A 15,862-nucleotide genomic window follows, 5' to 3' on the forward strand; every position below is an offset into this window, starting at 1 on the left:
ATTTTGTTGCTGCACTGGATAGCTGTCAAGGTGAGCACATCCTTTCAGTAACAGCCAGTACTTTAAATGGGATAAGAAATAGAGGGGAAGGTCTAAAGCGTCGTGATTCAATATTTGGGGGCGGGGCATACTACAGGTCATGTGCAGCCTCAACTCCCAAGTAGCTAGTAAAGGTTTAAAAGACGAGTGGCCTATGTAATTAAAGGAGTGCCCTAACAGAGCCATTCGAGTTTACATATGTGCAATGAAAGGGCAAAAATTTAAAAGATCTATTTAAATATGGTCAATGTGTGTAAAAATGTTGATCAAAAGAAATATATTCAAATTGGAAACTGAACATCAAATTAAAAGGGGTCAGTACACTGTGCAATCCCGCAGTTCTTTTGAAAGAGATCCATTATTCGTGCATACTAGTTAAAATCATTCAAAGGATAATACTTTAGTACAATGTGTGGCAAAAATCAAACCATGTAGTCTCTTATAATTTCCCCTCCCTGTTTGAAAAGTACCAAATTTCACATTTCTTTAACTGATGTGATTCTAAGCATTACTCAAGGCGACATCTACTGGCAGAGAGCAATATTGCGACTCATATTTTTAAAGAAATTTGGTGAGGGAGGTCAGTTCTGAGAGCCCTGGCTCAAGGGCAAGATTTGGAGACTGCCAGGGCTAGGCCCTGGCAAGCCCTGGCACTCTTAAAGCCCTGGTAACAGCCCACAATGGGAAGGGAGTGTCTTCTATCATTATATTAAACTGATGCCCTTTGGGGGAATTGGGAAAACAAATAAAGGTAGGCAAGAAAACTTTGATGCTCAGGGCGGCATCGTGCTGTGCATCCGGGACCCTTTTTTTCTATCGCAGGGCCCACCTGAGGTAGCAGCTGGGCAAAAAGTCCCAGCGCGCCTTAAAATATTGGCACTGTGGAGCCCTGTCAGGGGAAGGTGGGCTGTCCCTCCTGCTCTTTCGGCCAGTACACTACTGCTTGAGATATTTCACTGTGTTATGGCAAGTACCTGCTACCGATATCTGTGTGAAACCTGAGGTAAGAGGAATTCATTATAAAGGGCTAAGAATGGATCTGTCAAGGTCGATAAAATGTATACCTTTGAGCTGGGATAATAGTATAATCTTTTATTGTCATTGTATTAAAGCAGCAACATGGAATTAAGCCGTATTTAAAAGCTTAGTTATTGACACTATGCTCCCACTCAACATGGCCGCTAACCTGTACCATAACTGTGCTCCTCAAGCACTCTAGTCTTTTTGTTCACCACCGCTCTATACTAGGGATGTTTCTATCGTTTTAACATTCTAGTTCTGTTTGTTCCTTGTCCGTGGACTGAGGTGTGCTTCTTATCAGCTGATTTTGAGGATCTGCAACAGAGAGTCTGCAGCAGGCATGGTGTGTCCGCAGGTGAATGCGAGCCTCTGACAGCTAATATTAGCTGCAGTCCAGGAAAGTGGATTGATTGTTTCTCTCGTGCAAAGTGTATACAACTGGCTCTGGCACTAGGGCTCCCAGCCCCCTTTCATTCCGCAATGTTTAAATCTTTAACGTGGTGTTTGTGTGCGTCGTCCGTTTGCAACATTAACTCAAGTAGACGTTTTCATAATTGGGATTATCTGAGGCTTTCCTGCAGACACTATCTCTTCTCAATCTAAATAACGTGTACACTGATATTTACCCAAAAAAGAAAAAAAGCATAGAGGGTACTAGTATTTGCTTGGTTTTTTACGGAGACTATATATACGTTTAATTGAATTTTCCGTTTTTGAAATAGCATATTGACAGCTGTCTCCGGTAGTGCATAGAAACATGATAGGACGGATGCTGCATGTTTTATTCCATCGTACCATTCTGCTCAGTAAATGATACAATGTTGAGAGAATGTCTGCAGTGAAATCGTTAAGGAGCATTCCATGTGTGCAGGCCGTCTTTTATCCCTACCGCCTTCTCTGTTTTTTAACAGCATTTGATTGATGGCTATCATTACGTGTAGACTGGAACCATGACATGCTGACTTTCCCTCTTGCCAGTGTAGAATCCTGATCACATCACTTGATCTCCCTGTGACACAATTTCCCTTATTCCCCAACATTGTAGGGGTTTACAAGCAGCCTTGGGAGGCTTATTGCACGGTATTAAATCACAGGACATGTGCACCTTAAATCACTGCATACACTCCTGTCTTCGCAACAACATGCATGATCTGTTTACAGCTGGAATTACATTTGTTTGTGACATTAAAATAGTATGACTCTAATGATCTATTCTTCAGAAGTGATGGTAAACGTGGTGAAAGGCTTGGCGTGTTTTCCTGAGGCCAGTTCTGATAATGAGAGAAGCAGCAGCATCTTATTTTGTGCCATTTGCTGCTATTTTGCTTGTTATCACCCAGTGCTCTTGGGAAACAAAACCAATGACTAAGAGCAGCCACGAGCACAGCTGCCAAAATTCCCTTCACCAATTTGCACTCCAGTCTTTTTAGGCCCTCCTGTATATTGGGCAGAAACGGGTCACTTAAGCTTAAGAAGTTGTGCCTGACAAAAAAGAAAACATGGATTTTTGTTCTATTTCTCCAATGTCATATTTTGCAGTTTTTTGGAGAGTTCAATGCCATATGTGACCTTGCTCGTCTCTGCACAACCCTGGCTATGTTGTTATACAACTTATTTCTGTGTTCCCCGATAGGGTGGCCAATGGTATTTAAGCACCTTTTTGTTTTCTGGATTAATGGCCCTCTAACAATGTCTTTTGTGTCTTTGTCCCGTAACTGTATTACAGTTATTTGAATGGGGATTCCATGACAACCTTTTTCCATTATGCCCAACCGTGAATCCGATGTCATGCCTGCTATTCCCAGTCATGTAACCACAGTACACTTGACATTAAGACAGTGTCCACTCGAACACTTTTGGATTTGCTGCACCACTCTAAAGATGTACTAGTCCCCTATCATAAAAGCCCACATGTTTTGTGAGGAGAAAGCTACAGGTAATTCTTCAATTTTAATTAAACAGGTAATTCTTCAATTTTAATTAATCCTCAGTTTAATTCAACGAGAGCAAAGTCCTTCATTATAGCTGACATTACGCAAATGTACAAGCTTGAAGGTAGAGCTGCAATGAATTTGTGAAGAAATTCTACCAGGCTAGACAGAGACAATAACTCTTCACTCCCCAATCTATGCTCATCGCAATGTGGGTTCACAGATATCACTGGGCGGAGATATATTGTGTAGTTCTCTGATTTCCATCTCCCATCATTTGCCTGCCGGGCTCATTTAACCGACCCTCAAAGGCTACTGTAGCAGTCCCTGTTTTTAAGGAGTGTGGTGCATAATCCCGACTAACAAGGTCATAACAGCACCTTACTCAATTAAAAAAAAGAGTGAGGGATGCCCTTCCGTGTTTATGTATAAGTAATTCACTCCCTCTGGTCTAATCTACATGAATTGAACAAGTGTGATCATTGGGCAGTACTTTTCCGAAAAAGGGACTAATTGCAATGTCTGTCATTTCGATGCTTGGTCAGCTTTGGACCCCCTGTACTTGAAGCAGGCATATGTCTCAGTGACTGCTTCATCACCCCATTTAAGTTCCCTGAAGCTAGCTCCACCCTTAGACTAAGCACCAAGTTCACTGATTTACAGCCTGAAGACAACTGAAGAAAGCTGCAACAAAAACACAACCTCAACCTGCAAATTGATTGTAAACTGCCCAAACGCACATTCAGTGCTTCAGAATCAATTGGGGCCTTTGTATTTATTTATTTTATTGAGCACTTGTAAGGTGCTTTATACAATAGAATTGTGTTTCAAATCGCAATCTTGCTGTCGGGTTCTGTCCTGGCCCAACGTTCCAGCACTGATCTAATTAGAAAGCCCCTTGGAGGATCCACCTACTATCTATTTTCATATAGAAAGCAATGGTTGTTAAATGCATGACGCCCATTACTTGGTTCTGCCCTGATCCCTTCCACATAAAAAGAATTCTTGAATTGTGCCCACCTGATCTAGGCCATCTCCTCCTTCAGGCATAATGCACATTCCTACAACACACCATAACTCTTTTGGTAAAGCGTTCTTGTTCCTGGGGTAAGCAAAATCTCTGCTTATGCTTGGATCCACCATACCAAGCTCCATAGCTTATCCTGGAAAGAGGCCAACACTCTTGAGACCGTGGTGCCGAAACCTTATCTGAAAATGTGAAAAGGCAGTTGGCGCCCACATTTTTAAGCCTGTGGCTGTCGGACAACTTGCAGGTTTTGAGTTGATGGCCTATATCACACAAATATTGTCAGACCAAAATAACACTTGCATATTTGTGAAAGCCTCAGTTAAAGGTGTAGAAGTCTTATGATGGCAAACGGCTCCAAGATCGTTAATCCCATAACTGTCTATCTGCTTACACCCAATGTTAAACCAAAGTGTTTCACACCATGCAGAGCCTAAAAGGGCCTCAAACCCTTGTGCCCTAATGCATTGATGTAGTTCTCTTTTGGTGAACCAGGGGGTTTGCTATGTTAGCGTCGCATTGAAGTGAGTGTGGCAATCCAACATCATGCTCAGCTTCTCTTTGAGGCCTGCACTTAGTTGGGTGAAATAGTATTTTTCCTCTGTGTCCTTCATTGTCTGTATCAATCGCCTGTCAAAAACTCAACTGCAAGCCGCAAAGTTTAGTTTAACTCGCAGTTCCTGTAGGACACTCTTTGTGCCTTTCTCTTTTTTCCAAGTACCAAGTAAATATCATGGCCAAAGCCTTCATTTTATCTACTGGTAGCCTTAGTTGGGGAGGGCCCCCAGGTTGCCAGAGGGACACTGGAAGTCTGTGGACTTGGAGGGCCCAACTCCCCCTCCGGACCCCTAGGCCTGCTCCTTCCCTTTCTATTGTACTCCTGCCTCGCAAGTTTGTGCTGTCTGGTTCTGTCCGTCTGTCCTCCTTGAGTCTGTCACTTCCCTTGTCTAGGACTCCTTGGGTCTTCACCACTCTTATTGCTTGCTTGTACTTCTCCCTGCATGCTTGTACCCTTGCCAGTCTATCCAAATCTAACTTCCTCTGTTCGCACTCAGCTAACTTGTGTTTTTCCCGCTCTGCTGCTCCTCTGTCTTTTGATCTCTTCCTCTTCCCTTGTTTTTCTGTCCTGCTGCTACTGCTCAGCTCTCTTCCTTTCCTTGAGGTCTCTTTTGATCCTCTCCTTGTGTTCCCTTTCCATGCGCTCCTTCTCCTCTTACCTTCTTCATTCCCTATCCTACCACTCCAATCTCTCTTCCCTTCTCCTCTCAAGTTTCTCCTCCCATTCCTTCTCTTTCCTGTCCTCCTCATCCAATATCTCTGCCCACTCTGATGCTTCGCTGCTTCTCTTCAGCCCCTCCATTGCCTTAGTCATCCCTTCTGCCTCTCCTTCTGTTTTCCTATGCCCAGAGCTTCACCCTCACATTCTTCTGTGCCTCGCTGCTTGCCTCTTGATCAATAGCTGGTTGCCCTGCGCCTTTCGGCCTCTCCTCCTTAGTATATGGTGGTGGCTTATTCGTTGGATTTGAGTACCCTTCTGCTGCCCTTACTTCCTGCATCGGGTAAATCCCTTGCTCATCATCTGTGTCATTGGATGCTACACTCAGAGGGACATGGGGAGGTACAGAGGGATGAGACACTGGCTCCATCACCACCTGCTGGCTCAGCATCCACTGATGGCTCGCGGCATCCCCCATCGCCCTCCTGGAACATGCGCCACAACTCAAATATGGCCATGCGTTTTGTGAGCTGCTTCCCCTTATTGGTTTTCTGTGTGTGGGTCAGTAGTGATTGCTGCACGTGTTGGGGACAACTGCCAGTTAGGGTCGAGGGCTGGTAGGAGTTATCAGACTCTGAAAGCCTAACACCTTCCCCCAAAAGGAACGTACACACAGCCAGACAGCAAGTTCAAACTATGGTTTACTATAGCCAAAATGAACAGGGATCAGTACAAGGATAGAAGAAATGCAAAGACATCTCAACATCTCCTGGCTCGCAGGCCAGTTTTGACCTATAATTACGTCAGAGTGATGTCACAACCTGAGCCCCTCTCCAGAAAACCTATCACACTACTGGATTACTGAGTACTAGTCCACCTATAGTGGACATTATACATGTTAGTCTGCTGGCTCTCGCATGTCAGGTGGCTGGCCTGGTCCATCCCAGAAATTATCTCTAACAATGTTGCAGTGTGAGGGTGTTACCATTCGTTCTTGCCCATTGTTACACACCCCTAGGAGTCTGAACTGTGATTGGCTAGAACTGATCTCCCCAGGCCTGGGATCTGCACTCTTAGGTGGATGAGGGGAGGTGTAACAATACTCCATTAAGGCATTAGGTGTGGGTGGGATATCCTCAGAAGAAAAACGTAATACCATGTCTCAAAGAATGATGCCATGACATTTCCTCAGAGGTTGATTCTCCCCATGTGATCTTCCCTCATATAGCCGCCCCCAGGGTCAGGATCATGTAGCGGCTGCTGTGCCCTGGCCACATGAGGGGCGGCCACTGTCGTGAAAGGAGTGATAATACCATCTGATTCATTATACCAGTCTAACCTAATACCAAACACCTTCTCTCAGTGGTCGAAGTGTACGAAAAGAAGTAGTGGAACTATGTTCCCTGCTGGCCTGCACCCACACCCCACAAACCCCATCACCACATCCCCTCGCACACACAATGCACACCCCCAAACACTTGCATCTGCTGTTTAAGGGAACGTTCACTGCAACTTTTTCCTACACTTTTATTTTAAAACGAAAACATTCCGGAACGGTTTCTTTTTAAAATAAAAGTATAGGAGCTGCAAAAGGTAATTTAAAAAGGTAGAGGAGCACCGCTCCCGTTCACTTCGACCACTGCCTTCTCTAGAAAGAAAGAAAGAAAGAAAGAAAGAAATAAAGAACTAAGCTACTGCAGATTACTACACCCAGGCAGATGGCTGGTTTGCTGTCTTTTCCCCTAAAGTTCCAGGTAATCTCTGGTTTATCAAAAGATACCCAAAATGTCACAGTTCGTCCAAAGAAAATGGTCTTTCAAACCTTTTTTTGTTGTGGGAATAGGAATCTCATCTGTTCCTCCTCCTCTGTCCCCATCCATGCAGTGATCAGATGGATCTTGTCGGATTGGTATTTATGCTTCACGAAAACACCAGTTCAAGGTTTTCTTGGGCCTTCCTGTAGATTTTGTGGGATTTTTCCACTTTCAGCCTCGGTGGGACTCGGGTGTCCAGTGCCCTCTGTAGATTAACCCCTTGAGGGTTTCTCTCATTCAGTGTCCCTCGCGGGCTGTGGGCAATATCCTTTTGTCGGGTTATGTCTCTGGTAGCTCTTCACGGGCTATGGGCTCCTCGAGTCATTGCTGTACCCTTGGGTATGGTGGCGTTTCTGGTAGCCCCTCATGGGATGCAGGCTCCTCAAGCCGCTGCTGTACCCCTTTGTGGGGGGGGGGGTCCGTGGTAGCCCCTTGTGGGTTGCGGGCACATTGAGCCGGTATGATGCCTCTTTGTGGGAGTGGGTCTCTGATATCCCCTCGTGGGCTGCAGGCTCCCTGAGCCGATGCGCTATCCTTTGTTCGGAGTGCCTCTGGTAGCCCCTCATGGGCTGTAGACTCCTCAGGCCGGTGCAGTATCTCTCTGTGGGCATGGGTCTCTAGCCTTTTCATCCGCTGAAGGTGGCGGTTGTGTTTCATGCTGCAGCAATGCCTCCGTGTCTGGGGACTCTCCCTTCATTGAAGCAGCAGCGCCTCTATACCTGCATCCTCCGCTCACCCATCATCGCATTAATTTCGGGCTTTGCTCCTCCTCTGCGTGGTTTTGCTGGTCTATCTGTTCTGTTTCTTTCTTTCTCTTTATTTCTCTTTCTTCATCTTTCTTTCTTCCAGCACATTCTTAAAGTGGTGCTGCAGGTAAACTGAAGATTCCTTTGATTGGCAGCCCTGTATAGTGGTGGTGTCATTCACAATGACCAAACATCTCCCATGAAGGGCCCCTGGGTGTTTTCCCTAGGTTCAGTTGCGATATAAACCATGAATATGGGTGGTGAGTGTAAGTCAGATAGGCTGGGAGTCTCATGGTGGTTCACCCCAGAGGGATCCCGCTTGCCTTTACCCCTAGGCAGGGTATTGCATAGCCAGCTCACCTCTCTAGTCCCCCCTATGGAAGTAGGGACGAATTCCTGAGATTTGTCACACTATACCTAGACTGCACCTAGAGGCTTTCTTCGAGTGATTCTGCAGTAGCTCTTGTTGGGCTTGTTCTTTTGGTTTCATTAGTGTATAATGAATCCACTTGAAATACTACCTTGGCGTCCACACGTTTCGGTGTTTCTCACCGATAAGTTGTATATGCACTAGAAGCCACCAAATAGAGTGGTTGCCACAAATCAAATCAAGTAACCCACCTGGGAATGACTTCACCTAGACCTCAGATGAATCCTAGGAGATGCACACATCCAAAGTGAAAGATTTTCCCCAGAAAGAAAGGTGCAGTATCGAGCTGGGTTCTAAACTGCTGGGAGCTGTTTAGTTTCTGAATTTAGCCTAGATGAGCCTGGTTGGCTTGACATCATCATCATCTAACAGAGGCTACTTTTGACACCACAGGCCAACTGGTGCCATGCAGATACACCTGTGTGACATTACCTCTGTGAATGTGTGACTGTGCTTAAACACACATTCCAAGGGACACATCTAGAAAACATTTAAGTCAATAACATAGGTCATACACAAAATACAGAATGTTATGGTTTGCAAGTAATGCACATGTTACATTTGATGTGTAGCATGTTATGTACTGCCTCCACATTTCCTGGATATAGCCCCTGCTCACTGGGTGATGTCAGACACGGAAAAACTGCTTCTCCAGCTCATCAAATCTATATTTCAATTCCAGCAGGGGTATGCAAAACAAGCCCAACCTTATTGTACTTCTATGGATAATGTCCTCAGAGGCATTGTACTGCAGCAATACTTCACTTGTTCTACTGTAAAACTTATTTGTAATGCATTTTCTGACCTTTCCCTCTAAAAAGACATTTTGACAGCATGGCTTTTGCGATTTAGGTCCATGTTCCTCTTCCCAACCCACATCACTCATTTGAACCCTAAAATGTTGGTGTTTATAGTATCTGCAGTCTGGTAAGATTGTTTATTAGCGTTTGATGCAGATCCATGGTGTCTTGCGGGTATCACCACATATTATCCCCACCAAAATTATCGCTGTATATATGGTCATCTGGAATGGCCATAGGCGATATTTTTTGGGGGGATATTTTTTGGGGTTCTTGGGAGCAGAGGTTGCGGAGGTGTCCCCAGCTCCTTTAAAAATAATGCTGGGGTTGCAGGGGAGTCCCCCGCAGGCTCCATGCCTTAATATTGCTGCAAAAATATGGCTCTATTTATGTATTTGTATTTTATTGATTTATATCTTTGTGGGATATTAACAGATGGAACCGTCTTGCCACAGGCTAGGTTTGCCAAAGGCTATATTTCTGGGCACGTCTTTCCCACTGCAGTAAGACATCCTTGATCCACTGTGCACTTCAGTGTTGATCCACTTAGCACCTCAGCGTAGACAAACATGCAGGTCCTCGGCCTCCTTGAACCTTAGTGAGGAAGACTCCCCTGGCAACGCTGCCCCCTCCTTAGTGCGAGGGACACCCCTATATCCTCCGAGCCGCCATTGGGACTCAATGTTGGGGACACCTACACAACCCTGGGTCACTACTCTTTACACTAGCCCACCTGATTGGGGGCTGCGCCCACACATCTTTTGGCCTCCATTTCTCCCCCTCGACCCAGACCCAACTTCATCTTTCTTACCTGATCCTGCGCCCTGGTTCCCACCACCTCAATGCAGCCACTTCCGTCTTCCTTCCCAAAGGTGCGAATCATGCATGCACAGATGTTGACAAGCTGCTGTTCAGAAAAAGGTGACTGGTCAGGACTAGCCTGTGGCTAATGCTGTCTGAACAATAAATGCTGTCTGACAGTCTACAAGAGCCTAGCCTTACTCGGCCTGGAATTAATTTGCCACTGGATGATATTGCCAACCTTTTGAATTTTTAGATTTCAAAATGGCCCAGAAACCAGTACTTAAATACGATAACATCTAAATTCCACTGTGTTCTTTTTTTATCATGGCTTCATTATTACACATGCATAAGTAACTTGGATCTGTCCAAAGTACTGTCTAGAAGTTCTTTCTACTTGTAATTTCTTTTCAAGTATTAATATCACATGTGAAATAATACTGGCTGCTGCGTATTTTCCCAATTGTTAGACGATCCCGAACATAAGCATACAATTTCTGTTGGGGAAAATACAAGGCAGGTGCCATTGTCTCTTCTATCTAACCCTGACACCACCTTGGTGTTATGTTTCATCACCTGCAAAAGCACTTGTTTCTTCGGTTGCCTGATACTTCACAAACATCCTCTAAGTATTGTGTAACAAACATCCGGTGTGATCATCTTTAATCTGGTTCCTTCCTCTTTAGGTCAGGCTTTATGCTGCTTAGTGAACCAAAACCAACGTCTACCAGGGGAAATAAAACAACACAATGAAGAACAGGGGGAAAATGAGTGTCCGGGTGAGTCGAGACTACTAAAGCTCTGATTTATTTATTTTATTGAACTAAGGACATACTGTTGAACCTCACATTTCTGCGTCGTGAAGTATCCTGTACCCATGCAGAACATTACAAAACACGATTTAATACAATAAATACATATATGATCTTAGTGATTAAGTCTACGTTTTCCAAGGTTAATGTTCTTTCGGTGTTCATAGGCGTCTGGCGGTCAGCTGCTGAGCTTTTCTTGATTATAGTGCAAATAGCAAAATGTGGATTAGATTTTCAGGCATTATCTGCTGATTGAGTAAAAGAACACTCACCACAATCTGGCCAGCGTCGGCCTTTTCCACACCAGAAGTTTGCAATGTCATCTGGCAGCTTATTTGAACACATGCCATTTCTCGTGTGCATGCACATTTTAGGTTCGGCAGCACTTTAGCACCACCATATGGCTGAAACTATTGCCACAGGTAAGAGAGACGGGATTGTGTATTGTGAATGCAGAACATCTGGCAAGCATAGTAACTGGCAAGGTTGTAGCATGAAATTTCCGAACTACGGATTGTTGAGTTTGTTTTCCATCAAATAAACTTCGTGGTGGTTTTTTAGCTAGTTTGTCAATCAGCAGTTAGGATTATCAAAGGCACTGCTGCTGCCCATCTGAAACAGCTTGCGCTTTGCTCCGGTCTGATTCTTGTGAGCTGGCACATTGAGGAGAATGTGCACATATGTCCTTCCACAAGTGCCTGCTCTCAGTGTTTGTACTTTATTTTCCCCCTAATATGGCGTGTCACCTTCCGTCGTCCCTGCGCCTTCTTCCCTGCTGCAGTTATCTCGTCCCCTCCAGTTCTTGCCCCCTCTTCTTCATCTCCACCCGGCTGTCTGCCACAGTCTGCTTGCTAGTCCCATCAATACCTCACTATCCATGTCCTGACGAGGAATTCCCTTCCTGAAATATACTAAAGGAAACAAAAAGGATTCTGTCCCTCACACTTAATCATACACAACTGAACAAGACAAATATATGGCAGTTCAACAACAACAAATATAACAGTTAAAGTCACATCATAATAAATGTTCCTCCTTCTAATCTGGTGAATTCCCTCCCCTTCCCCAGATTCAAGTAGGATTTTGTTCCTGTATTGTAACAAAGTTCTCTTTGATTTCAACCTTGAAATAACTTCTGTTCAGCAACAAAATGGTCTTTGTCAGGATATTTCTGCACTAGTTCACAAAACCATTTGTTTGACAATATTACAGGTTTCAGCAGTAGTTCAAATAACATTTGCTTCAATGTTATTAATTCGCCAGGATGATTTTGCATTTATCAACAAAATACTTTAGTGGTTCTTCAACTTCTTCAAGATTTGTCACCATACCACAGTACTTAAAAGGTTTCTACCTGGCCCATTCTCCTGCCAGGCTATATCGATACAAAGGTCTCTGCTCTGGTGTAGTCTCCTGCCAAAACAGATCCTCCAACTACTCCAACAATCTCTGACCTGGTGTACTGTCCTGCTAGGGCAGAATAAACTACTACTTGTCAGTACTTCAGTAGTAAAGTTTGAACGCAAACAAAACAAATTAGCAATGTCTTTTTGCTCCACAACTTCAAATAAAAGAACCACTTCAAGGGAAACAAGAATCACACTGATGCTTTTTGTTACAGCTGTGTGGTTGCCACATTCTCTGTAGGATATGCTCAACTCCCTCTGGACGTCTTCCCTCAGAAGGGCAGCCTTCCAGCCACTTTTGTTTCTTCCATTTTCCACTAACCAACCACTGGATTTTGTTTCAATTTCGCACTTTGGCTTGGGCAATGTGGGTTTAAGTCCTTCTCTCCTAGGACCTCCTTTTCATATGGCCAATTGTTTTTATCAATGAAAACACCAAGGGCCTCATCACAAGTTGGGCGGTAACCGCCGGGGCTATTGGCATTAATAGCGCCAGATCATGGGTTTGGCGCAACGGTTAAGTTCACATTCCCCATTGGGCCCATTTGGCCCAATAGGGAATGTTCGGCGCTATTAATGCCGGCGGTAATAGTGCCGAAAATCAGCAAAATCGCAGCGGATTTGCAACCAGCTCAGAGCTGGGGGTAAATCCGCCAAACGCCTGTGATTTGGCATACCCTTAAATGCAGCGGTAATGGTGTTACTGCCGCATTTAAGGGTTGCCGCCCAACTTGTGATGAGGCCCCAACTGTTTTCTTATGTCTTTGGCAATTACGGTCTGTCTTAATTGCTTTGGTATATTTCTCTTTCGGCTGTGGCAATGAATCTTTTCTATAATAGATTTTGCCCTTTTGTGTTGCTGGCTCTTTGTATGCCCCACAATGTCATAATCACCCACTTCTGATATGGAAATCACATTCTTATGTTGCCATTTGTGCCCTTTTAAATCAACTTGATTGTTAACATAGGCATTTACTTGTTTTCTATTAGTTCAGTATTCAAAAGGGTTCTTTTCCAATATTTTCACTTCATTTATTTCTTTACTATAGTTGAGGCTCCTGAACTTGGCCAGCGGATGGATACAGAGTGCTCTGGAGTCACTATCTAACAGTGAACTCACCGGGTCTGGCTGCGTGCCCATTTGCTTTGCTGCTTCCAGGTCCTTTGCTTCACCTTCCCGACACGGTCAGGGAATCTGTTCTCCATGGTCCTCTGCGTCTCGCGTCAGCAGGGCTCTACTGGCTCCAACAATGCGTCAGTGCTTGCCTGCCACCAGTACTTACAAAACAGGGGTGTACAGTTTTTAAAAGGTGCACTTTCTGCTGCACGACCTCTGCAGCTGCATTCTTCAGTGGGAGAGTCCTTTCTCCTGGTGCTTACCACTGCGTCAGCTTTGCAACTATGGTCTGGAGCAATCGGGACCCTCTCAGGACTTGTATCAACCTCATACGCCACCGTGATCCCAGCGTCCATGCTCGCACACAACCTCTGCTTCTGCTGCTGCTTCGTGGAGGAAGGAAAATGACCCCTCCTTATACTGCTACTACTTCCTATGACCTCACCCGAGAGGACATTTTATGCCTCACATTCCTCCTCAGGTGTGGGTGAGTATTCCCAATTGACTGTGACCTTCAGTCCTGTGCCTCTGTAGTCGACTTCTTCATCCCAGTTCCTTGGGATTTATGGGACTTGTAGTCCATAATATAGAATTCAGTTTTATGTGTGAAATTATCATTCTCACGTTCACTTTTCATCTTATTCCTATTCCCTAAAGTACTATGAGGATTCCAAATATTATTTACTTTTTAGAAGAGTATGGTTTTTCAGGATTTCACCTGGGAACATTTAAAGACTCTTACTTATTTCTCTGGGACACATAGGGGCTTTTATGTTTATAAATGTCAGTGATGATTTAAAGAGGGTTTTTCTGACTTTCAGAATATAACTGCTTGTGGTTATCTTCATCTACAGTCAGCTTGGCAAAATAAAAGCTCTCTCTAATAGCAAGCCATTACATATTCCGGCATTACAGATATTCCCTTTCTTGAGGAAGACAAATACTGCGTCTCAACCCACTAAGTGCTCTTATTTCCTTGGGGCACTTCTCCTGCCTGGTGATTCTCCTGGGTAGCACCACCCCCATGGTTAGGATCAGGAAGCATCTGCCTTTCCCTGGCCACCTGAGAGGTGTCAAGGGTTTTGACCCATGTGAATCAATAGACTGGGTAGATGTGGGGATGAGCTGTCGCCGCCCATTATTCTATCCCAAGTCAAAATAAATCATTAGACTGGGTGGATGTGGGGATGAGCTATCGCCGCCCACATTCACGCCAGAATAGGAGAACTGCGCAGTTGGCACGAGACCACTCCCAAGATACAACCTTCTTGTGGGGGGGGGTTCCACATCACCACTCTACTGCAAGGATGCCATCAAAACAATGTTAAGCAAGGGTCCTATACTATCAAGCAAAAGACCACTCTATTGAAATGCATTAATTCAAGACAACTCAAAAATGGATGCAGTACCGACAAATTCCCCAAGGTGGCGCTAGCGGTCTAAACTCTGACAGGGAAACTGTATTTAGGAGTTGCAAGAGGGGCAGGGACTTCAAAGCTTGTTAGTTAATTGGAAATCTTAGCCACCTGCTGTTCCCAGAGGCCAAGAGGCTGGGAAACCTTAACACCCCAGCGACTCACCACAGGAGGCAGGATATCACATGACCCTGTTGATTGATTGAGGAGGGACTTCCAGGCAGCCTGCTGGAGCCCACACTAAAGGCTCTTTCTTTTGAATGGGGTATGTTAATTTTGAGTGTTTCCTGTCAACAGCCCTCTGCCAGCAAGGAGAGACATGTGATCACTGACCCACCCAGACTCCTGGAGGCGGACCCAAACACTTGGGGGAGTTGAATTGCAACAAATATATATTTTATAGAAACAGTGATAATTTATTGTAACCAAATGACAGAAATGTACAACTTTAAGAGTCTTAGTTTGAAAAATGCCCTCACGATTTGAGTCCAAACTCCAAATTGTACCATGTTCTGGGGCCAAACCCTGCTAATTATGATTATTGTAGACAATGTGTTTAAGCTAGAGACATGGAAAGTTACTGGGATATATGTGGAAGGGAAATGTACCTTTGTATAATTTTTGATGAAAAACCAATGTTGCAAAACCCACTAAAATCGAAAATAAGTTGCCATTTTTGAATGCAAGCTCCTAGAAACGCCAGAATAGATTTGTGTGCACATTGACCAGGGGAGTGTCATTTCTGCAGGTCATAAAAATGACATCACTCTGACACACTATCCCTTCCCAAATCAGGGACCAAAGAATCTATTGACCTATCAAATCAAGAGAGGGGCAGGCTTAGGGATGCTAGCCTCTCTACCCAGTTTTTAAAACACATAAAAAGACTTCTGGGACAGGTAGAGACATTCAATTCCATTTGCTGCGGAGCATGCTGACCGACGACTTCACATCCAGAGATCCAGATTTCAAATCCATCAATCTCCAGAACCTGTAGCGGAAATGAACTCCAGAATTTGTAGCAGAGAGGCCTGAATCCACCAGCTGAATCCTCTTCAGCAGGCCTCAAAACCAACCAAACTATTCAACAGCCGGGCGAGCTGTTTGAATTTTTGCAAGAACCTGTAGCAGTATCCAGAAAGCAGTGCTGTATCCGGAACCTGAGAGAACCACAAACCAGACCGTTGTGAGCAGATCCAGTGCTTGACAGACCCAGAGAGCAGAGCTGACCCAGATAGCTGGGACTTCAGAACCACCCGCCGGAAGTCCCGTCCAACCTGACCAGACC

General features: G+C 44.7%; 1 protein-coding gene across 4 annotated transcripts in view; it reads left to right on the forward strand.

Moving 5' to 3' along the window:
- The first annotated feature begins 1,300 nt into the window (after positions 1-1,300).
- LOC138527241 (uncharacterized) overlaps positions 1,301-15,862 on the forward strand; it is a 381,456-nt gene continuing 366,894 nt past the window's right edge. For all 4 annotated transcript variants that reach the window (XM_069638359.1, XM_069638354.1, XM_069638370.1 and 1 more), the window contains exons 1-2: positions 1,301-1,414; positions 10,511-10,603. In XM_069638359.1, the coding sequence (XP_069494460.1) occupies positions 10,574-10,603 (30 nt within the window). In that variant the 5' untranslated portion in view covers positions 1,301-1,414; positions 10,511-10,573. The remainder of the gene's footprint in view (positions 1,415-10,510; positions 10,604-15,862) is intronic.

The sequence above is a fragment of the Ambystoma mexicanum genome, chromosome 1q, assembly GCF_040938575.1.
Source record: "Ambystoma mexicanum isolate Mex_15411 chromosome 1q, UKY_AmexF1_1, whole genome shotgun sequence".
NCBI classification, from domain to species: Eukaryota; Metazoa; Chordata; class Amphibia; order Caudata; family Ambystomatidae; genus Ambystoma; species Ambystoma mexicanum.